Source organism: Macaca fascicularis, chromosome 20, assembly GCF_037993035.2.
Source record: "Macaca fascicularis isolate 582-1 chromosome 20, T2T-MFA8v1.1".
NCBI classification, from domain to species: domain Eukaryota; kingdom Metazoa; phylum Chordata; class Mammalia; order Primates; family Cercopithecidae; genus Macaca; species Macaca fascicularis.
In genome coordinates, this window is record NC_088394.1 from 22,450,497 (window position 1) to 22,471,409 (window position 20,913).

General features: G+C 50.6%; 2 protein-coding genes across 3 annotated transcripts in view; one reads left to right on the top strand and one right to left on the bottom strand.

Moving 5' to 3' along the window:
- SCNN1B (sodium channel epithelial 1 subunit beta) overlaps nucleotides 1–2,095 on the top strand; it is an 88,350-nt gene extending 86,255 nt beyond the window's left edge. The window contains exons 12-13 of the mRNA XM_005591460.4: nucleotides 886–961; nucleotides 1,212–2,095. Of these exons, the coding sequence (XP_005591517.3) occupies nucleotides 886–961; nucleotides 1,212–1,592 (457 nt within the window). The 3' untranslated portion in view covers nucleotides 1,593–2,095. The remainder of the gene's footprint in view (nucleotides 1–885; nucleotides 962–1,211) is intronic.
- A 7,201-nt stretch (nucleotides 2,096–9,296) lies between these two features.
- The window catches only part of COG7 (component of oligomeric golgi complex 7), a 66,770-nt gene continuing 55,153 nt past the window's right edge, over nucleotides 9,297–20,913 (bottom strand). For both annotated transcript variants that reach the window (XM_005591462.5, XM_074028152.1), the window contains 4 exons: nucleotides 19,533–19,616; nucleotides 14,321–14,435; nucleotides 13,427–13,570; nucleotides 9,297–9,895 (listed from right to left, as the gene is read on the bottom strand). In XM_005591462.5, the coding sequence (XP_005591519.3) occupies nucleotides 9,729–9,895; nucleotides 13,427–13,570; nucleotides 14,321–14,435; nucleotides 19,533–19,616 (510 nt within the window). In that variant the 3' untranslated portion in view covers nucleotides 9,297–9,728. The remainder of the gene's footprint in view (nucleotides 9,896–13,426; nucleotides 13,571–14,320; nucleotides 14,436–19,532; nucleotides 19,617–20,913) is intronic.

Consider the following 20,913-nt stretch of genomic DNA (forward strand, 5'->3'; position numbering starts at 1 on the left):
TCCATTTATTCATGGATCTCTCCATCCACTCAACAAAAACATTAGTTGAGCACAAGAAAGACACACAGTCCAAGCTAGCAGGAGTTCAGGGGGCAAATATATGCAAAAAGGGCTTAAGGAGAGGAGGGTCTGAGTACAGCAGGGAAGGAGCCTTAGTATGCCTGAGAGATAAGGGAGGTCTGCATAGGGAGGTGGCTTTGCGTGAACTCTCCAAGGAGGAGTAAGTGCTGTTCAAATAAGAAGAGGCACCAATGTCCAGGCAGAAGACAAAGCTTGGAACCCTGGAGACACGAGATAGCACAGCCTTTCTGAGGACCACCACGTGGGAGGGGAAGCCCACACAGCCACCCCTTTCTGTCCCAGGTGCAGTGAAGGTGCTCATGGCTCAGTGAAGAGCTCTGTGCAGAGTCACTGCGTGTAACCCGGGCCACCCTGAGGGTACAAAGTGGGGAGCTCGGAGCAGATCTTTGGGGCTGTCCCAGGCCAGAGTGTCCTGTAGGGAACTGGTAGGCAAGGGTGGAAGAAGGGGGCCATAGGACGGGTGCTGGGTGGAGATGCCTAGAGGGGCTGGGAAGGGCTGCACTTGCAATTCTTGTTTGGACTTCACCACTCATGGGAGCATGCATGAGAGAAGCTCAGGATAGAGGAGGGCTGGGGCGGCCATTCCTTGGCTGCCTTCCTGTGTGTGTTCACGTGTGCATGTGTGCATGGGTGTGTGGGTGCATGTGGGTGCATACGTGTGTGCATACATGCGGGTGTGTGTGCATACATGTGGGTGTGTGTGCATATGTATGTGTGTGCATGTGTCTATGTACACGCATGTGTCTGTCTGTCTGTCTGGAAGGGGGATACATTAGTCCTGGCCCTTCTCGCTGCCTCCTGCAGGAAGGGAATTGTCAAGCTCAACATCTACTTCCAAGAATTTAACTATCGCACCATTGAAGAATCAGCAGCCAATAACGTGAGTTTAGGAGGCTCCTGATACCCCAGAGCTGCCCTGCCCTGACCCCTGCACCCTGAGGGAGGGGGAAGGGTTCTGAGCCCTATGGAGGGATTAGGAGATCCCCAAAGCAGTCCCAAGTTATTCCCCTGGGCCAAGATGGTCACCGCCTCCCATTCCCACCCAAGAATCACCTCCCAGGAACCTGTGAGTCTGGGCTAGAGGCAAGAATGTGTGGCCTGAGCCCACCCCAGCTCCCCGTTCCCCACAGCTCGTCTGGCTGCTCTCGAATCTGGGTGGCCAATTTGGCTTCTGGATGGGGGGCTCTGTGCTGTGCCTCATCGAGTTTGGGGAGATCATCATCGACTTTGTGTGGATCACCATCATCAAGCTGGTGGCCTTGGCCAAGAGCCTCCGGCAGCGGCGAGCCCAAGCCAGCTACTCCGGCCCACCGCCCACGGTGGCTGAGCTGGTGGAGGCCCACATCAACTTCGGCTACCAGCCTGACACGGCCCCCCGCAGCCCCAACACCGGGCCCTACCCCAGTGAGCAGGCCCTGCCCATCCCGGGCACCCCGCCCCCCAACTATGACTCCCTGCGTCTGCAGCCACTGGACGTCATCGAGTCTGACAGTGAGGGTGATGCCATCTAACCCTGCCCCTGCCCACCCCAGTGGCTTGAACTCACTGAGCAGCCGAGACTGTTGCCCAAGGCCTCACTCTATGGTGCCCTCTCCAAAGGGTGGAGAGGGTAGCTCTCCAGGCCAGAGCTTGTGTCCTTCAACAGAGAGGCCAGCAGCAACTGGCCCGTTCCTGGCCAAGGGCTCCGTAGGATCATGGTGCTGGTGCAGGATGCAGGAATTAGTTGTATCTTCACCTGGTTCCTACCCTTGTCCCTACCTGTCCTGATCCTGGTCCCGGCCAGGCCCTGGAGACCCCTCAGAACACCTTCTCCTGGTGGCAGACCACTTCCCTCCCAGTGCCAGTCTCCGTCCACCCCAGAGAGGAACAGGCAGGCGGGCCATATGGTCTTCTCCTTCCGGGCCTTGGCTGGCCTCTGGGGCAGGGGTGGTGGAGAGATGGAAGGGCATCAGGTGTGGGGACCCTGCCAGGTGGCACCTAATTTACTCTAGAAAATAAACGCAGAAAACACTGAGTCCAGCTGTGTTCTTCATTTGACTGGGCAGCCGGGGTGCCCTGATGGCAGAAGGGCATCCGTAATGGCTTGAGAGAGACCAAAATTGGTTTAAGGGAAAGGGTCTCAAGCCCCTCCTTCCACTGCCAGCTCCCAGGCCAACACTCATTAGCCCCTGCCTGGGTTGTGCGCCCATCTCTGACCCAGTCAGTGTGGCCAGCTAGATAAGCTGCTCTGATTGGTCACACCTGAATTCATCTGCCCAGACCTGAAGCCAGTTTGGCCCCCAGGAGAATCACATGGTCCAAGGGTGGCGGGGGCACAGTTCCCAGGGTTGCCAGATAACAATCAGGCTGCTTGGTTGAATTTGAATTTCAGATATACAAACTGAATTTTTATTATTATTTTTTTGAGATGGAGTCTCGCTCTCGTCACCCAGGCTGGAGTACAGTGGCGCGATCTCGGCTCACTGCAACCTCTGCCTCCTGGGTTCAAGTGATTCTCGTGCCTCAGCCTCCTGAGTAGTTGGAATTACAGGTGCATGCCACCACGCCCAGCTAATTTTTGTATTTTTAATAGACGGGGTTTCACCATGTTGGCCAGGCTGGTCTCAAACTCCTGACCTCAGGTGATCCTCCCACCTCAGCCTCTCGAAGTGCTGGGATTACAGGCGTGAGCCACCGACCCCGGCTGAAAAACTGATTTTTTAGTATATGTACATCCATACAATACTGGAGACACATACAAATAAATCATTTGTTGTTTTTCTTGAGCATTTTATACATATATATTTTTATAGAGATGGGGTGTCATGGTGGCACAGGGTCGCCCAGGTGGGAGTGCAATGGCATGATCATAGCTCACTGTAGCCTCAAACTCTTGGGCTCAAGCCATCCTCCCACTTCAGCCTCCTAAGCAGCTGGAATTACAGGTGTGCCCTACCATGCCTGGCTAATTTTTTTAAATTAAATTTTAATTTTAATTTTTTTATTTGTATTTTTAATTGCCAAATATAGTCCCCCAGAATCTTAAGGTCCCCAAAGAGAGATCAGGGAGCTGTCCCCAAAGAAGAGTATGGTCTGGCAGGTGCACACACAGCACTGCAGCACCCTGCTATCACCCACCAGGCCCCTGGTGATGAAGGAGAGGCTGGCTTAAAGCCTAAGCCTCTGAGGGCCCAGCCTTCCTGGCCTACGTCACCTGCATCCCTTGGTCTGGAGGGTAAACAAGCTGGCCTCCAAGTGCTCAGGATGGCACCTGTTGGAAGAAGGAGGTGCCACAGAGTCGGTGCCACCTCAGTCAAAGGCAACGTTGCTAGGGGCTGAGTAGGGAGGGCTGAGTAGGAAACCGGGTTTCCCAGCCTGGCACCTGGCTAGTCCGCAGGCTGGGCCCACCACTCTTGGTGGTTACCACCCTCACTACTGTGATTACTGCTTTTATTACTAGCAGTAGTAGTTGTGGCCACACTCACTGTTACCATTTGTTGTCATTAAACAAGGACTACATTGGATCAAGTACTTATCATATGCCAGGCACCATGCCAAGAACTTTTTAAATCTTATTTCATTCTCATAACCACTGAGAAATAGTACAATAGCATCCCATTGCACAGGTAAGTACACTGAGGCTTAAGAAGTGAAGTAAGGTACTCAAGGTTTGTAAGTGACAAAGCTGAGACCCCAGCCTCACCCTTTGGGTGCCAATGGTCATAACAATACCAGTCCCTTACAGGAGCCCAGAGCTTTCGTATCTATTCTCTCATTTGAAGGTAGGGGGCATTATTATCTAGCCCGCGTGGCAGCTCTTCAGTCACATGTCAATTTGAACAGGTTTAAGCTACAAAGGGAATTCATTAGCTCTTGTAGGAAAAGGGTTTCAGGCACGGCTGTATGCACGGGCTCGCCCAGATCTGGGGTTTCTTTTTTCTTTTTTCTGAGATGGAGTTTTGCTTTTGTTGCCCAGGCTGGCATGCAGTGGCGCGATCTCAGTTCACTGCAACCTCTGCGTCCTGGATTCAAGCGAGTCTCCTGCCTCAGCTTCCTGAGTAGCTGAGATTACAGCTGCCCACCACCATGCCTGGCTAATTTTTATGTTTTAGTAGAGACGGCATTTCACTATGTTGGCCAGGCTGGTCTCGAACTCCTGACCCCAGGTGATCCACTCACCTCGGCCTCCCAAAGTGCTAGGATTACAGGCGTGAGCCACCATGCCTGGCCTAAGGTTTCTTTTTTTCTTGTTTTGAGACAGGGTCTCACTCTGTTGCCCAGGCTGCGGTGCAGTGGCACGATCACGGCTCACTGCAGTCTGAACCTCCCGGGCTCAAGCAATCCTCCCACCTCAGCCTCCCTGAGTAGCTGGGACTACAGGCATGCACCACCACGCCCGGCTAATTTTTGTATTTTTTGGAGAGACAGGGTCTTCCCATGTAGTCCAGGCTGGTCTTGAACTCCTGTTTCACGCGATCCACCAGCCTCGGCCTCCCAAAGTGCTGAGATTACAAGCGTGAGCCACCACGCCTGGCCCCATCAGGTGATTCTATGTTGCTGTCCTTCTTAGAAAGGTTTCCTCCATGTGCTGTTCTTTCTGAATATCTCTTTACACCTGCAGTTGCAGCCCTGTCCCCTCAGCACAGCAACTCCAGGGGGAAGAAGGCTCTTCCTGCACATTTTCCCAGCAATAGCCCCAGGAATGAGGCTCATTTGGACCCGCCCAGGGCCCATGATCATCCTGAACAGGCCACGGCAACAGGGAATGGATGGAGACACTGCCTGGCCGGCCCTGAGTGAATCTATGGAGGGCGGCCCTTTACAGACACCTGTGAGAGGTCCTGTTCAGAGACGTCTTGGAGCTGCCTGTAGATTGTGAGGTCAGGACCAGGCTGGGGGTGAGCATCACCTTGCCATCCCTGCTCTCAGGGGGCCGTGAGGGCCAGGCCGTGGTGCAATGGCCTCATTGCTAAAAGTCATTCCCCTGCCCTCTGGATCTAGCGGAGAGAAATGCTGTCCTGCTCCTACTCTGAGATTCCTTTTTTACGGCTGGAAACTTAGGCTGCAGAGACCAAATTGCCCAGAAAACAGCATTCTGTAAATCCTAACTCTACCCCAAAAAGGAAGGTGGGTTACAGATGCCAGACGACTATGAAATTAACACTGTGGGCTGGGAGCAGTGGCCCATGCCTGTAATCCCAGCACTTTGGGAGGCTGAGGTGGGCGAATCACTAGGGGTCAGGAGTTCAAGACCAGTCTGGTCAACATGGTGAAATCCCATCTCTGCTAAAATACAAAAATTAGCCAGACATGGTGGCACATGCCTGTAATCCCAGCTGCTCGGGAGGCTGAGGCAGGGAATCGCTTGAACCTGGGAGGCAGAGGTTGCAGTGAGCCAAGATCACGCCACTGCACTCCAGCCTGGGCCACAAAGTGAGACTCTGTCTCCAAAAAAAAAAGAAAGAAATTAACATTGTGTACATGTGGCTACCACCACTGCATTTCGGTGGCTCTTCAAATAACCCTGAGTTAGGTACCATTTTGACTCTCAGTTTCCAGATTAGGAAATGAGGCTCGAAGAGGTGAGGTGACTTTTCTAAGGTCACACAGCAGCTGGGAGGTGGCGAAGCGTTGAATGAAGCCCAAGCCTGTCCCACTCCACAGCCTAGTAGCTCTCATGAGCCCAGCACAAAGCTCACCACAAAGCTTCCACTTCCACTTTCGAGCAGCACGTGTCACCTTCCAGGTTTCTGGCTCTCGTTTCTTCGAGGCAATAGCCAGGCTCAAACCTGCCAGGAACAGCCTGTGATCCACCACATGAGAAACCAAAATATTTTTCTTCGTGTGGGTTTGAAGCAGATGCTGTCGGGGCCAGCCAAACTGGTTCTGAGGATGTGAGGATGGCATGTGTGGGAAGCCCTGTGAGGACAGAGCCGGTGGGACACGGGCCCTGGCAGCCCAGTGGGGCTGGTTCAAGAATGGCCTTGGAGGCTGGCTGCAGTGGCTTAATGCCTGTAACCCCAGCACTTTGGGAGGCCAAGGCAGGCAAGTCACCTGAGGTCAGGAGTTCAAGACCAGCCTAGCCAACACGATGAAACGCCGTCTCTACTAAAAATACAAAAATTAGCCAGACATGGTGGCATGTGCCTGTAATCCCAGCTACTTGGGGGACTGAGGCACGAGAATCACTTGAACCCAGGAGGCGGAAGTTGCAGTGAGCTGACATCACCCCACTGCACTCCAGCCTGGGCAATAGAACAAGACTCCATCTCAAAAAAAAAAAAAAAAAAAAGCCTTTGGGCATGGCAGGGTCACTCCAGAGGGCTGGCCTGGGTGACCTGCCTGCCCGCTGGGATGACGTGTCCTGCCACGTGCCCACCGTGTCCCACAGGAGGAAGGTTGCCTGGCAGCCAGGCAGGAGTACAGGTACCACGGTCACCAGGCTCACTCTGAACTCTGGCCCTGCCACATGGTAGTTGAGTGGCTCTAGGAAAGTCCTTAAACCTCGCCATACTGCGGATAAGACTCCCTGCCTCCCAAGGCTCAAGTGAGGTCTGTTTATTTATTTATATATTGATTGACACAGGGTCTCACTGTCACCCAGGCTGGAGGGCAGTGTTGAGATCATAGTTCATTGCAAGCTCCAATTCCTGGGCTCTACTGAGCCTCCTGTCTCACCCTCTTGAGTAGCTGGGACTACAGGTGCCCACCACCAAACCCAGATAATTTTTAAAAATTTTATGTAGAGATGAGTCTTGCTCTGTCACCCAGGCTGGAGTGTAGTGGTGCAATCTTGGCTCACTGTAGCCTCAAACTCCCAAGCACAAGCAATCCTCCCGCCTCAGCCTCCCGAGTAGCTGAAACCACAGGTGCACACCACAGCAGGCTGTTGATTTTTTTTTGTAGAGACAGGGTCTCACTATGTTGGCCAGACTGGTCTCAAACTCGTGGCCCCAAGTGATCCTCCCACCTCAGCCTCCCAAAGCTCTAGGATTACAGGCGTGAACCACCATGCCCAGTCTGTGGTGAGGTTTAAGTGAGATACCCCAGAGAGAGGCAGAGCTCAGCCCAGCCCCTGAGATCCAGGCAGGGCTCGATTCCAATGACAGCCCCTGTGACAGACACCACTGCCATCCCCTTTCTTTCTTGTTAACAGAAACCCAATCAAGGCAGTCAATAAGCCCAGCTCAGGCTGTAAGTCCTGATTGGTCTAAGTCAGTGTTTCTCAACTGGAGGAAATTTCTGGAGACATTTTTGGCTTCACAACTAGGAAAATATTACTGGCACCTAGTGGGTCAGGAAAGGTAAATGACCTGTACTGCACAGAACACCGTCAAACACACAGCTGTCCAGCCCAAAACGTCCATAGCCAAGGCTGAGAAATGCTGGTAGAAGCCAGCCTGGGCTTTCCCACCTCCTTTGTAGCGGGGACGCCCCATGACTGAGAAATGGCCAGTGAGGGCTAGAAGGTTGGCCAGGGCTTCAGGGAAGCTGCCACTTGCCTGATAGAAGGGCCAGAATTGCTGCTCTACCATCTCTGCTCTCTTCTTCCCTGAATGCAGATGCAGCACCTACAGTTGCAAGAGTCACCTTCCACGATGAGGCCTCCAGCACATGGGGCAAAGTTTCAAATCACAGAAAGGCTGGCCTTGGGCCTGACTCCAACCAGCCACTACATCAGTGCTTGTAGCCACCACGTTTTTTTTTTTTTTTTTTTTTTTTGAGATGGAGTCTCACTCTGTCACACAGGCTTCAGTGCTGTGGCACGATCTGGGTTCACTGCAACCTCCGCCTCCTAGGTTCAAGCAATTCTTCTGCCTCAGCCTCCAGAGTAGCTGGGATTGCAGGCATGCACCACCATGCCCAGCTAATTTTTGTATTTTTAGTAGAGACAGGGTTTTGCCATGTTGGCCAGGCTGGTCTCCAACTCCTGACCTCAGGCGATCCGCCTGCCTCAGCCTCCCAAAGTGCTGGAATTACAGGCGAGAGCCACCGTGCCCAGCCACTTTTTACTTCCTGTTATCAAGAAAAATTAATTTCTGTTTAAGTCACTCAAATTACGTTATTCCATTACTTATAGCCAAATATAATCTTAACAGATAGACGCTATTAATGAAAAACGCTGAAGTTCATACACCATACATTTTAAAAAAGAAAAAATGTGGGCCAGGCACAGTGGCTCACGCCTGTAGTCCTAGCACTTTGGAAGGCCAAGGCAGGAGAATCACTTGGGCCTAGGAGTTCGAGACCACCCTGGGCAACAAAGCAAGATCCCGTTCCTACAAAAAATGTTTTTAAAAATTAGCCAGGTATGGTGGTCCCCATCTGCGGTCCCAGCTACTTAACGGGCTGAGGCAGGGAATCACTTGAGCCCAAGAGTTCAAGGCTGCAGTGAGCTTCAATTGTGCCACCGCACTCCAGCCTGGGTGACAGAGTGAAAACTTGTCTTAAAAAAAAAAAAGGAAAAAAGTGAAAGCCAAATTCCTTACCATGGCTGATGAGCCCCCATATGATGTGGCCCCCAGTTTCTCCAGGGATACTGCTTTCCCCTTTCCTCCATGTAGCCCCTCCTCTCCTGCCCGAGCTGCCCTTGGACATGCCTCAGGGCCCAGTCTGCACCACTCCCTGGGCCTGAACGCGCCTCTTCCTTCACTCTCCGCCACATGGCTCTTACTCTGTAACAGACTCTCTGATCAACGTCAATCAAGACTATTGGGCTGCCCACTTTATGCAGTGCCAGCTTCCACCCTGACACCCGCTTTTCCGCTAGCACTTACCTCCGAAATTACCCCTATTTACCTTCTTCTCCCTCCCTCCCTCTCCCACCGAGCATAAGCTACAGGGCAGGACCCGTATCCCCAGACATCCCCAGTGCACACAGCACGGCAGGCATGTGGGAAGCACTAAAAAATGCATTGAAGAAGGAAGAGGCTGGGTGCGCTGGCTCACACCTGTAATCCCAGCACTTTGGGAGGCCGAGGCAGGCAGATCACTTAAGGTCAGGAGTTGGAGACCAGCCTGGCCAACACAGCAAAACCCTGTCTCTACTAAAAATACAAAAATTAGCCGGGTGTGGTGGTGGGTGCCTGTAATCTCAGCTACTCGGGAGGCTGAAGGGGGAGAATCACTTGAGCCCAGGAGGCAGAGGCTGCAGTGAGCCGAGATCACACCACCGCACTCCAGTCTGGGTGAAAGAGTGAGGGTGGGAAAAAAAAAGAAGGAAGGAAACAGTCTTCTTGCATTTCACAGTAGTTATTTATTCCATTTTCAAGATCTGATCCTTTAAAAAATTATCTAAAAAGTCTTCTCTGATAAATAATACATCTTTAATTTATAACTCCTTTTTGATTATACAAATGAACCAAGGCCTTTTTTTTTTTTTTTTTTTTTTTGAGACAGAGTCTCACTCTATCATTAATTTTTGTATTTTTAGTAGAGATGGGGTTTCACCATGTTGGTCAGGCTGGTCTCGAACTCCTGACCTCGTGATCCGCCTGCCTTGGCCTCCCAAAGTGCTGGGATTACAGGTGTGAGCCACTGTGCATGGCTGAATTAAGTCTTTTTCAAGTAACTTTGCCCAAGATTGGGCAGAGTTTCTGAGCAAATCTGTGCTGGCGAGTCACAGAACAGCACCCCTGGCTCTCTTGGTGGTCGGGTGTGCGGTGGGGTCAGTAATTCACACTCCGCATGGTGGCCACAGTGGTGGCCAGGCGACGGGGCAGGCCTTTGCTGACCTGTCTATAGTCCTCAGGCCTGGTCTTCAGGAGTGTCACGATGTGCTGGAGGGTGCGGGACGGCTGCAGGCCCAGGGCGTCCATCACGTTGATCAGATAGTCTGTGGGGGCGGAGAGGAGAAAGACAGAGCTCCACAGACTCAGCACCAAGCACGAGAGAGCCCCACAAGGCCTCCGCTGAATACGAAACAGAGAAGCCGCCCTGCCAAGTCCCTAGATGCGGGGCGCCCACCCTGCCCTCAATAGGTAGTACCCTTTACTCGCCAGGTTCTTCCCACAGTGTCAGACTAGACTGTGAGCTTGGCTTGAGTCTAGGAACTCTAATAAAGAACTAACCAACATCACTCTCATCCACACCCGCACACACATATCCACACTCACATGCACACACACTCTCACATCCACACTCCCATGCACACACCCGCCTTCAGCACCAGTCTGAAGGACCAGCTGACCTCACCCAAAGCTCTGTTCTGGGGACTCCTGGGTTCCCAGCCCTGGACCCTAACGTATCCACCGACCACTTGGGAAACCCAGAGGGTCAGGAGACACACGAGCTTGTCTAAGCAGCTACCAAAGACCTCCCGTCAGAACCCCGAAGTGAAGACAAGGACAGTGTCCAGGGTGGGACCCTGGTATAATGCAGGTTTCCACATTTCCCAGATGACCCCTGAGGCCCTGGGGATACAGCCAGATACAGATTTCTGAGCCTACCCCCAGACTAGGTCGACGAGCATCCCAAGAGAGGATTCTAGGGTTCTGTCATTCTACAAAGTGACCCCAGTGGTTCTTTTTTTTTTTTTTTTTTGAGACGGAGTCTCACTCTGTCGCCCAGGCTGGAGTGCAGTGGCCGGATCTCAGATCACTGCAAGCTCCACCTCCTGGGTTTACGCCATTCTCCTGCCTCAGCCTCCCGAGTAGTTGGGACTACAGGCGCCCGCCACCACGCCTGGCTAGTTTTTTGTATTTTTTTTTTTTTAGTAGAGACAGGGTTTCACCATGTTAGCCAGGATGGTCTCGATCTCCTGACCTCGTGATCCACCCGTCTCGGCCTCCCAAAGTGCTGGGATTACAGGCTTGAGCCACTGTGCCCAGCCGACCCCAGTGGTTCTAAACACCAGGCAAGCTTGGGCGACACTGTCAGCATGGGGGAGCAAACCAGGTGCAGCCAGGTGTGACCTCAAGAGAAGCCCTTCCACGTCCCTGAGTCTCTGCTTCCATCTGTCCACACAGTTACCACCCATCAGGCAGCATGGATAGGGCATGAAGCGGGAAACGAACATGAGAGCACCCAATGTGTCACAGGTCATCAGTAGATCAACGCTGCCTTTCCCTCCATCCTGGGCAGTGCAACCCAACCCAAGGGAAGCCTTGCAAAGCCTTCTCCAGCTCCTCCCAGTTCATGCTTGGAAAGACAGCACCACCCAGTACACCCCTGGCTACTTTCTTGTTTTTTTTGTTTCCTTTTGCGAGACGGAGTTTCACTCTTGTTGCCCAGGCTGGAGTGCAACAGCGCGATCTCAGCTCGCTGCAACTTCCGCCTCCCGGGTTCAAGCAATTCTCCTGCCTCAGCCTCCCGAGTAGATGGGATTACAGTCACCCACCACCATGCCCAGCTAATTTTTTGTATTTTTAGTAGAGACAGGGTTTCGCCATATTGGCCAGGCTGGTCTCAAACTTCTGACCTGACGTGATTCACCTACCTCGGCCTCCCAAAGTGCTGGGATTACAGGCGTGAGCCACTGAGCCCAGCCCCCCTGTCTACTTTCTGATCTTGGGTTCATGTCTTCTCCCTGACTACAGTGGAACTCCAGGCAAGGCCTCAACCTTCCCTGTGTCTTTTTTTTAAAATTTTTTTTAAACATTTTGTAGAGACAGGGTCTCGCTATGTTGCCCAGGCTGGCCTCAAACTCCTAGGCTCAAGCAATCCTCCTGCCTCGGCCTCCCAAAGTGCTGGGTTTACAGGCACGAGCCATGGTGCCTGGCCCCCTGTGTTGTCTTTTTGAGGCCCAACTCAGGGCAGGGCAGGGCAGGGCAGGGAGGAGGTGCCTACTCTGTCCTGGTTGACTCAGGAAGAGCTGCTTCCCAGCAAAGGTGCCGCCAGGCAGGTACCTACTCCTTTACAAGTTTATCCATAAAACCGTGAGCTTCACTTGACTGTCAGCCAAGAGCTGCAAACAGCAGGCCCACAGTCTCCTAGGACACTTTTCTTTGGCCTACAGTGTTTTTTGTTCTGTTTGTGCTCACGCTTAATTTGAATGTCTTTCGGGTGTGCATGCTTTGCCACAGACCTCACCAACTCTATCACCTTACACCCTGTCAGTTTCATATACTAGCCTTACCTTCCCTGCCCCTAACCTCACATCCTTACAGTGTGAGCTCAGTAAGCATGGGAGCTGCCTAAAGCTCTGTTGTCTCTATCTCCTAGAACTACGGCTGGCCCACAGATGCTGGAGCAATGCTGAATGAGTGAAGAAATGAATCTGCAGGGGGAGCTTAACAGGGAGGAATAACAAGAACAACTAAACTGAGGGGCAATCCCTAGATCTCACTCCACTTACTAGTTCCAGTTCTTCCCCTGCTGCTGCCTGTACTGACAGGTAACACCAACACGCAACTGAATTCTCTCATCTTTCTCTGATGGGAAGCAGCCAAAAGGCTGCCTATGCCTCTGGTAAGTGCGGAGAGCTGACTATGAAATGAGCAGGGGTCAGGAACTCAGGACAGCTGGATCCCAGGCCTGGCTCCACCACTAACAGCTCTGGGACCCGGAGAAAAGCACCTCCCTTCTAGTTCTTCTTCTGCAAAACAAGAGCCAGAAGCCGGTTGAGCCTGGCTCAGCCCTGTGGTCACTGAGGACGAAGCTCTGGCTGGGTCCCCAGGGAGCTGATCTTTCAGGCGTCTACCACCCACTCTCCTGACCACCCCAAGAGCTGTGTTATGCTAAAGAGCAGGCAAGGCAATGGAATGGTATCAAGAGACTGGGGAGATTCCCTGCTACCTGCCAGTAGTAGCCCCACGCTCAGAGCACACCTGGGCAGTGAGGCCCTCCAGTGAAGAGGGCAGGCAGGAGCAGAGGGGACACGCCCACTGACTTGGGAGGCAGGATGCTATCTGGATGGAGACCACAGAGTGATCCTGGCCACGTAGCCTTGTTATGCAACCGCCCTGGGCCTCTGTTCCCTATCGGTATGATGGAGAAGAGAGCACCCACCTCATAGGGGAGTTTGGAATTTCATAAGATGATGGGTGCGAGTGTTTGGTCCAGCGCCAGGCATGCCTGGTATGCAGTAAGAGCTCATTAAACACGGGTTGGGAATTATGGTACAAATGGAGCAGGCCAGGTGAGGCCAGGCTGCAGGACTTGCTGAAGCTTATCTCACTGAAGCTCCCCTCAATGGTTCTCAAGTCCTCTTTGAAAACACAGATGTCTGAGCTTCAACCCAGCCTTGCTAAGTCAGAATCTCTGGGGCGGGGCCTGCAGAATCTGAATTTGCAACCAGCTTCAGAGCCAAATCCACAGCTGAAGCTAAGGGGAGACTTGGGATGAGATTCCTGGAGGGCAAAGGAGAAACTGACAGATGCAGTGGGCAAGAGTTGTCCCTGCCACCGCCTGTCCCCTGAGGACCCACCGATGTCGGTGGCCAGCTGCTTGGCAGAGTGCGGGCTCAGCTCGGGGATCTGCAGGATCGCATCGCAGTAGGTCTGCATCGTGGCTCTGGCGATCGAGCCCAGCCAGTTGTCAGCCATGTTGTCCAGCTCGGGCAATTCATCCCCTGAAAAGAAAAGGAGGTCACCAAGGAAAACGCAGAACCTGCTGGGTGACCTGGCCTGCAGTAGCTGCTTGAATGCACCAAAGTGCCAGGAAGCTTCCGGCCTCAATGGGAAACACAGGAAACCGAGAACAGTTACATCTTAGGGCCAGGTGCAGTAGCTCATGCCTGTAATCCCAGCACTTTGGGAGGCTGAGATGGGCGGATCATTTGAGGTCAGAAGTTTGAGACCAGCCCGGCCAACAAGGCGAAACCCCGTCTCTGCTAAAAATACAAAACTTAGCCAGGCATGGTGGTGCGTGCCTATAGTCCCAGCTACTCAGGAGGCTGAGGCAGGAGAATTGCTTGAACCCGGGAGGCGGAGGTTGCAGTGAGTTGAGATCGTGCCACAACACTCCAGCCTGGGTGACACAGCAAGACTCTGTCTCAATAATGATAATAATAATAATAATAATAATAATACAGAATATAAAGTTACACACAAAATACCATCTGCTTACAGAGCAGAGCCAGAGGGCACAAGCGAAAGTGGAAATACCAGTGTGTTCCACAGTGGGATGTGCTTATAGATTTTTTCAAGTTGTGATATTGTTATAGATGTGGCATCTGTACAAAAAGTACAAGTTAGAAGGTTTAAAAAAAAAAAACAGGGCTTGGTGACAAACGAGCCCAAGGATAAGGTGTCATCTGGGGTTTCTACCCTGGAAACTGACAACTTGACTTGTAACATCGCCAGAAACCATCCCCGCTTACCCTGCTCAGGAGGAAATGGCAGCTTTCCAGCGTGCAATGCCAACTCTAAGGCAGAGTCCTCCTGAGTCACAAATGGCTCAAGATTCAGGGGGAGGGACATGATGTACTGCCCGATCTGAAACAAAAGAAAGTGCTGTTAGCCTGACATTGATACATATGGGTTATTACTTTATGGGTACATTTGTGTAAAGGCAGAGAGACAAAATTGCTAGACCTCGGGTGATCCCAAGTCTGATCTTTCTAGTATGTGGTGATGCTTGTTATGGCAGTACCCTAAAAAAGAATCACTGGTAGTTTGCATATAGATTATAGATTCATCCTTTTTTTTTTTTTTTTTTTTTTTTTTTTTTTTTTTTTTTTTGAGACGGAGTCTCGCTCTATCTCCCAGGCTGGAGTGCAGTGGCCGGATCTCAGCTCACTGCAAGCTCTGCCTCCCGGGTTCACGCCATTCTGCTGCCTCAGCCACCCGAGTAGCTGGTACTACAGGCGCCGCCACCTCGCCCGGCTAGTTTTTTTTTTGTATTTTTTAGTAGAGACAGGGTTTCACCATGTTAGCCAGGATGGTCTCGATCTCCTGACCTCGTGATCCACCCGTCTCGGCCTCCCAAAGTGCTGGGATTACAGGCTTGAGCCACCGTGCCCGGCCAGATTCGTCCTTCTTATAATGGCCCCAATATTTTTGAAATGCATTCAACACAATCTCTATCTCAAATGAACTAATGGATATCAAAATGCTTTGTAAAATTTGAAGCACTCTATAAATATATTATTACTGTTCATAGGTGAAAAACCAATAAGATACCAGTCTCAGAAAGTGTGAGGCCAAGCAAGAATTCAAATCCTGTCTTCTGAGGCCAGACGCAGTGGCTCATGCCTGTAATCCCAGCACCTTGGGAGGCCGAGGTGGATGGATCACCTGAGGTCAGGAGTTCAAGACCAGCCTGGCCAACATGGTGAAGCCTTGTCCTACTAAAAGTACAAAAATTAGCCGGGCATGGTGGCAGGCGCCTGTAATCCCAGCTACTCGGGAGACTGAGGCAGGAAAATCACTCAAACTCGGCAGGGGCAGAGGTTGCAGTGAGCCGAGATAATGCCATTGCACTGCAGCCTGGGCAGACTCTGTCTCAAAAAAAAAAAAAAAAGAGACTCTCTCTCAAAAAAAAAAAAATCCTGTCTTCTGGATTTGGATCTGATTCTCTCCCTCCTAGATAATTTAACCAGAAGAAGAAAGGAATTCTGTTTGGAAAAAAAGCCATTTATAACTATAAATTAATTTGAAGAAAAAACTATATTGTTTTCATAATATAAACTCTTGAAACTAAAGATAGACAAAACCCTGGCTGGTGGGGAATTGCAAAAGGTCATTTGCAATTGTCCTAAAAGACATTTAGAACATGCCCACAATTAGCAGTCTTGGTTATGTGTTTGTCAGATACCCATGTGATGCCAAGAGTGTATTTCAGACCACTATTTCCTATTTCTATTATCATTCATTGTTTTTATCATTCATTCAATCATTTGTTTCCTATTTCTATTATCATTCATTAAGGTTAAGTATACGTTTTGTTTCAAAATAAGAGGGCTGACTTTTCAGGTTTCAAAAAGATAATATATGTTTTTAAAAGGTCTTTGAGCCTGTTGTTGCTTTTTTTTTTCTGGCTACATATTCATTCCATGACATTCCTGCCACTGATAATTAATTCTGTAAGCTAAAAGTCAGAGGACTATCGAAGCAAGATCTTCTCAGTCTGGCCTCACACATGTCTACGTAACAGCGGGCTCCTTTCAGGGTGTGGTGTCCAGAAGTTAACAGAGACTCAAAAATCTACCCAGCCCAGAGAACTACAGGATGATCATGCCCTTGTTTCTAAACATTCAATATGGTTTGGCTGTGTGAGTGTAAACATTCATGATTAGTTTGGTGTCCCTTTCTTTTTTTTTTTTTTTGAGACAGAGTTTTGCTCTTGTTGCCCAGGCTGCAGTGCAATGGTGCAATCTTGGCTCACTGCAACCTCCGCCTCCTGGGTTCAAGCAATTTTCCTGCCTCAGCCTCCCGAGTAGCTGGGATTACAAGTGCCTACCATCACACCTGGCTAAATATTTTTGTATTTTCAGTAGAGACGGGGTTTCACCACGTTGGCCAGGCTGGTCTCCAACTCCTGACCTCAGGTGATCTGCCCGCCTCGGCCTCCCAAAGTGCTGGGATTACAGGCGTAAGCCACCACGCCCGGCCTGGTGTCCCTTTGTAAGAGATACACAGATGGTAAAATAAATCATTTTTTTCTTTGATGTACTCAGTATAATCTTTCACCCAAAGTAAGCAAGTGGCCACTTACCTCACTAATAACAACTACTGTAAATTTCAGCCTGAAGTATTAACAAATTCATCATTTTTCCCCAAGGCTAGGGGAAGAGAAGGATGCTGATTTCTGGTGTTGGAATTTCTCCACACTATAATAATTCCTCTCAACAAGCCCTTCCTGAACACCTACTATATACAAAGACCCCAGACATACTCCTATATTTGGTATACCTTTCATCTGTAGCCATAAGCTTTTGGCTAAGTGCACAGACTCAGCTTTACCTTGCATATACATTGTTTTAAAATTTCAAAGCATTTTCTCCTATTTCATCTCTTTACAATGCTCACATGATTCTGTGTGGGTGAGGGCTTTCACCAATAAGGCAAAGTATCATTTAGGTGAAAAATTTCAACAATCTGACACCTCTAACTTCAATCAATTAGCCTTAGACTGTAGGGACTGCTGGGGTTCCTAGATGGATCTCACGGGGCAGGTTTCTCTCAGGGGTCTTGGCTCTATTCACTCTTTGGAAATCAATATGGAAATCAACATGGAAAGGGCTGCTTATTATCCCACCTGTGGATATTTGTCTACTGTTCTCACATATGCAATCAATATTTCTTGATATTCTAGTTGAGTTAACTCAGTGACTTGGGAAAAATGAAAAGTTTTGAGGCCAGACAGACTTGGGTTGGAGTTCTGGCTCTACCACTGTGAGAACCTGGGCAACTTTAATCTGTCAGGACCTTGGATCATCATTGCTGAAATGAGGATGACCTCATATTACTTCAAAAGGTTGTGGTGAGGGTAGAATTAATACATGTGCTATGCACGTAAAGCAGCTGGTGTCCTAACAGAGCAGCCACTGGGTAAGTCGCTGCTTCCTCCCAGCCCTACTCCCACTGTGAAGGAGGGCTGCCACACCTGTCTCACAGACACGATCTGGCCCAGCCACTAACCAACCTGGCACTGTCCTTGCACACAGTACGTGTTCAATTAGGTGTTCCTTTTCTTTCCTGGGTTCAGGTCATCAGCCTCCGTACAACCCAGGAGGACAGCAGCAGGCAGGGAAGGGCCTAGGCCTGGAAACTCCTCCTAGCCCTCCTTCCCTTTCTAGACCCCAGTTTATTCAACCTTAGAATCAACTTGGCAGCCTCTCAGGTCCCATCCAGCACCATCATTTTCTGAATCAATTTAGATTGCAAGCATACTATCTCCGTTCTAAAATCAGATCATTCAGCCAGGCACGGTGGCTCATGCCTATAAACTCAGCACTTTGGGAGGCCAAGGTGGGCGGATCACTTGAGGTCAGGAGTTTGAGACCAGCCTGGTCAACATGGTGAAACCCCGTCTCTACTAAAAATACAAAAATTAGCCAGGTGTGGTGGTGGGCGCCTGTAATCCCAGCTACTCGGAAGGCTGAGGCAGGAGAATCACTTGAAGGAGAATCACTTGAATCCAGGAGGTGAAAGTTGCAGTGAGCCAAGATAGTGCCACTGCACTCCAGCCTGGGTGACAAAGCGAGACTCCATCTCAATAATAAATAAATAAATCAATAAAAATAAAATCAGATTATTCCCATGGGTTGTAAAGACCAACCCACATCTTAACAGTTTCATCAGTAGAGGGTATCAGGTGCCCTGGGAAATAGAAGGGAAATGACTGTTGTTTTAGACTTGATATTGCCCCAAATGAACAGAGAGCAGAGAGCCAGCCACCTCACTGCCTGCCAGTGGGACTGCCATGCACTTCTTGCAATTATACAACATGTACTTTTTTTTTTTCCTGAGGCAGGGGGTTGCTGTGTCGCCCAGGCTGGAGTGCAGGGGTGCAATCACAGCTCACTGCAGCCTTGACCTCCTGGGCTCAAGCGATCCTCCCACCTCAGCACCCCAAGTAGCTGGGACCACAGGACACACCACCATGCCTGGAGAATTTTTTACTTTTTTGTAGAGGTGGGGTCTCCCTATGTTGCCCAGACTGGTTTCAAACTTTTGGGCTCAAGCAATTCTCTTGCCTCCACCTCCCAAAGTGCTGTGACTATAAGCATGAGCCACCAGGCCCAGCCTAATATTTATAATACTTTTAAAATTCCCTTCTAATTATTTCAGCAGAGTCACAACTTACACATAGGGGTTGGATTCTAAGGCAAGAGCGTAAGGCAGAAATCACCTTGAAAAATCCCAGAAATCTCCCATTGTGTGAGGTGAGTGTGGTTTGGCACATATTACTCCTCTGTAGTGTTTCTTGTGTGCACTGACATTTAAGAGCACCTGAGCTAGACTGCAGGAAGGAACAGAAAGAAAGGCTGTATGCAGGTGTCTGGGTGACTGTCAATTCCCAGGGGTGAATGGGGAGGGCAGCAAGGATTCCACGTGCCCCCACTCCCCTGCATGGTTTATTCTGTTCTCTTTTAATATTCAGTCTCTATAACTGCAATTCTTCCGAAGAGATTTGTTTGTTACTATGAAGTTAAACATGAAAGCACTCCGCACAGAGCCTGGCACATGGTAGGTGATCACTAAAAGCTGCCTGAATTTGAATTCACAACCACAAACACACACTACTCTTCTGAAAGCCACAGAGAAGAATGTGGCCACCTGCCTCTTGACTTCCCAAGTCAGGATTTCCTATTAGACTCTCAACTCTGGCACCCTTAGGTAGTGGCCACATCTCATATAGGGAGATGGTGAAGGGGTGAGAATGTGCCGGGGTCTGGAATCGCCATGTGGCTCTGTTGCATCTTCTTAAAGTCCAGGATCTGGGTGCAGACTACCCTAAAGCACAGGCTATCCAAAAGGGTCAGATAACACCTATGAGGAAATGACTATCTATAAGGGCAAGAATCAAAAGACAAGGAAGGTCTGAAAGGCTTGGACTATCCCGGAGAAGCACACAGAAGCTCTTACGTTGCTGATGTACTCGAGAGGGGTGAGACTAAAGGCAGGCAGGTCATCCGTGAGGGTTTCTCCGATGCCAGCTGTGTTCCAGCTCTAGGGGTGGAAGGAGAGGACACAATCAGTACCTAGCAGCCGGGCAGCCGTGAAGACGCCACCCAGAAATACACAAAGAAGAATGTGGCCTTCCCCAGAGGCACCATCTTTGGTCAGAACTGACCGCTGGAGCCTTCACCACTCAGCAGGCAGGGGCTTCCCTTCTTTAAAGCTTCACCTGGAAGCCCGCCAAACAGAGGCAATGGTTTCTCTCTCTGCATTCCTGCAGGTCCATAAAACAGGAACTGCCACACTGGCTGAACTGTGGGGTGGGAACTGATCCCTTTTATTTATCTCGCTGAGATTGTGACAGGAGAAAGTCGGATATTTTTGGTCCAAGTTTCTCTGCGTAGCGGGGCCACTGTGTAGAGAGGTGCTGGGTGCAGGCAGCCTCACTGCTTCATGGGTCCTTAGCACACTAAGGAGAACAGGGCTCCCTGAGGTCCCCCACAGAGGCCACGTGTCAATCCCTGATCTGGGAGGGAGGCCTAAGAAGCCTTTCTGGCTGCAGGAAGAGCCAAGCCTCATTGGCAATACTGCTTTATCTCAACAAAAGCTGCTGCTTTATTTCTCACCACCTTCTGGATCTGTTTCTCAACTGATCAGAACTCAGAGGGACGGGGATGGGATGGCACTTCCAAACCCCAACAGCTGCCCCTCTGGCCTCTCTGTGGTCCCCCTGTGTGAGAAGAACCTCGGCACCACCATGCGTTTCTTGCCATTTGGAGTGAATACGTCTTCCGTGTTGCTGTGGGAGTCTTGCCAGCAGTCTGTACAGAGTTGGGGAAAGGACCCGTGCACATGTGCTCACAGACTTCAGCGTGGCACACCTTCACACAGAAATCTCGCTTCTTACCTCCAACCTGAGCCACTCTAAAGCCAGCCTGGAACACAAGGCCCTTTCTGGCTGAACTCTGGGAGTGACTCTGGCGGTCATGTAGGAACTGCTGTCTGCAGCCACCTGATGCCGGATCCGGTTGCCTGATCCTTTAAGTAGCATTCCGGGAAAGGAATGACCACGTACACCCCTGGGCTCCCAGCCCAGGCTCAGCCTCGGCAGCCCTCCCCATGGTCTCTAGCGCCCACTCGATTAGGTCTCATTTTCTTTGATGTAAATGAGCTCTTTTCTTCCCCACCCCAGGTGCCCCCAACCCCTGTCCTACAGTTTTCTAGACTCTTTGTTCTTGCCTGAGAATGCTCTTTTGTCTCAAAAGAGCCTACTTTTTTTTCCAGCTAACTCCCAATCCACCAAGAAGGCACACGCCAACCATCCACATTTACCAAGTACCCAGGACGT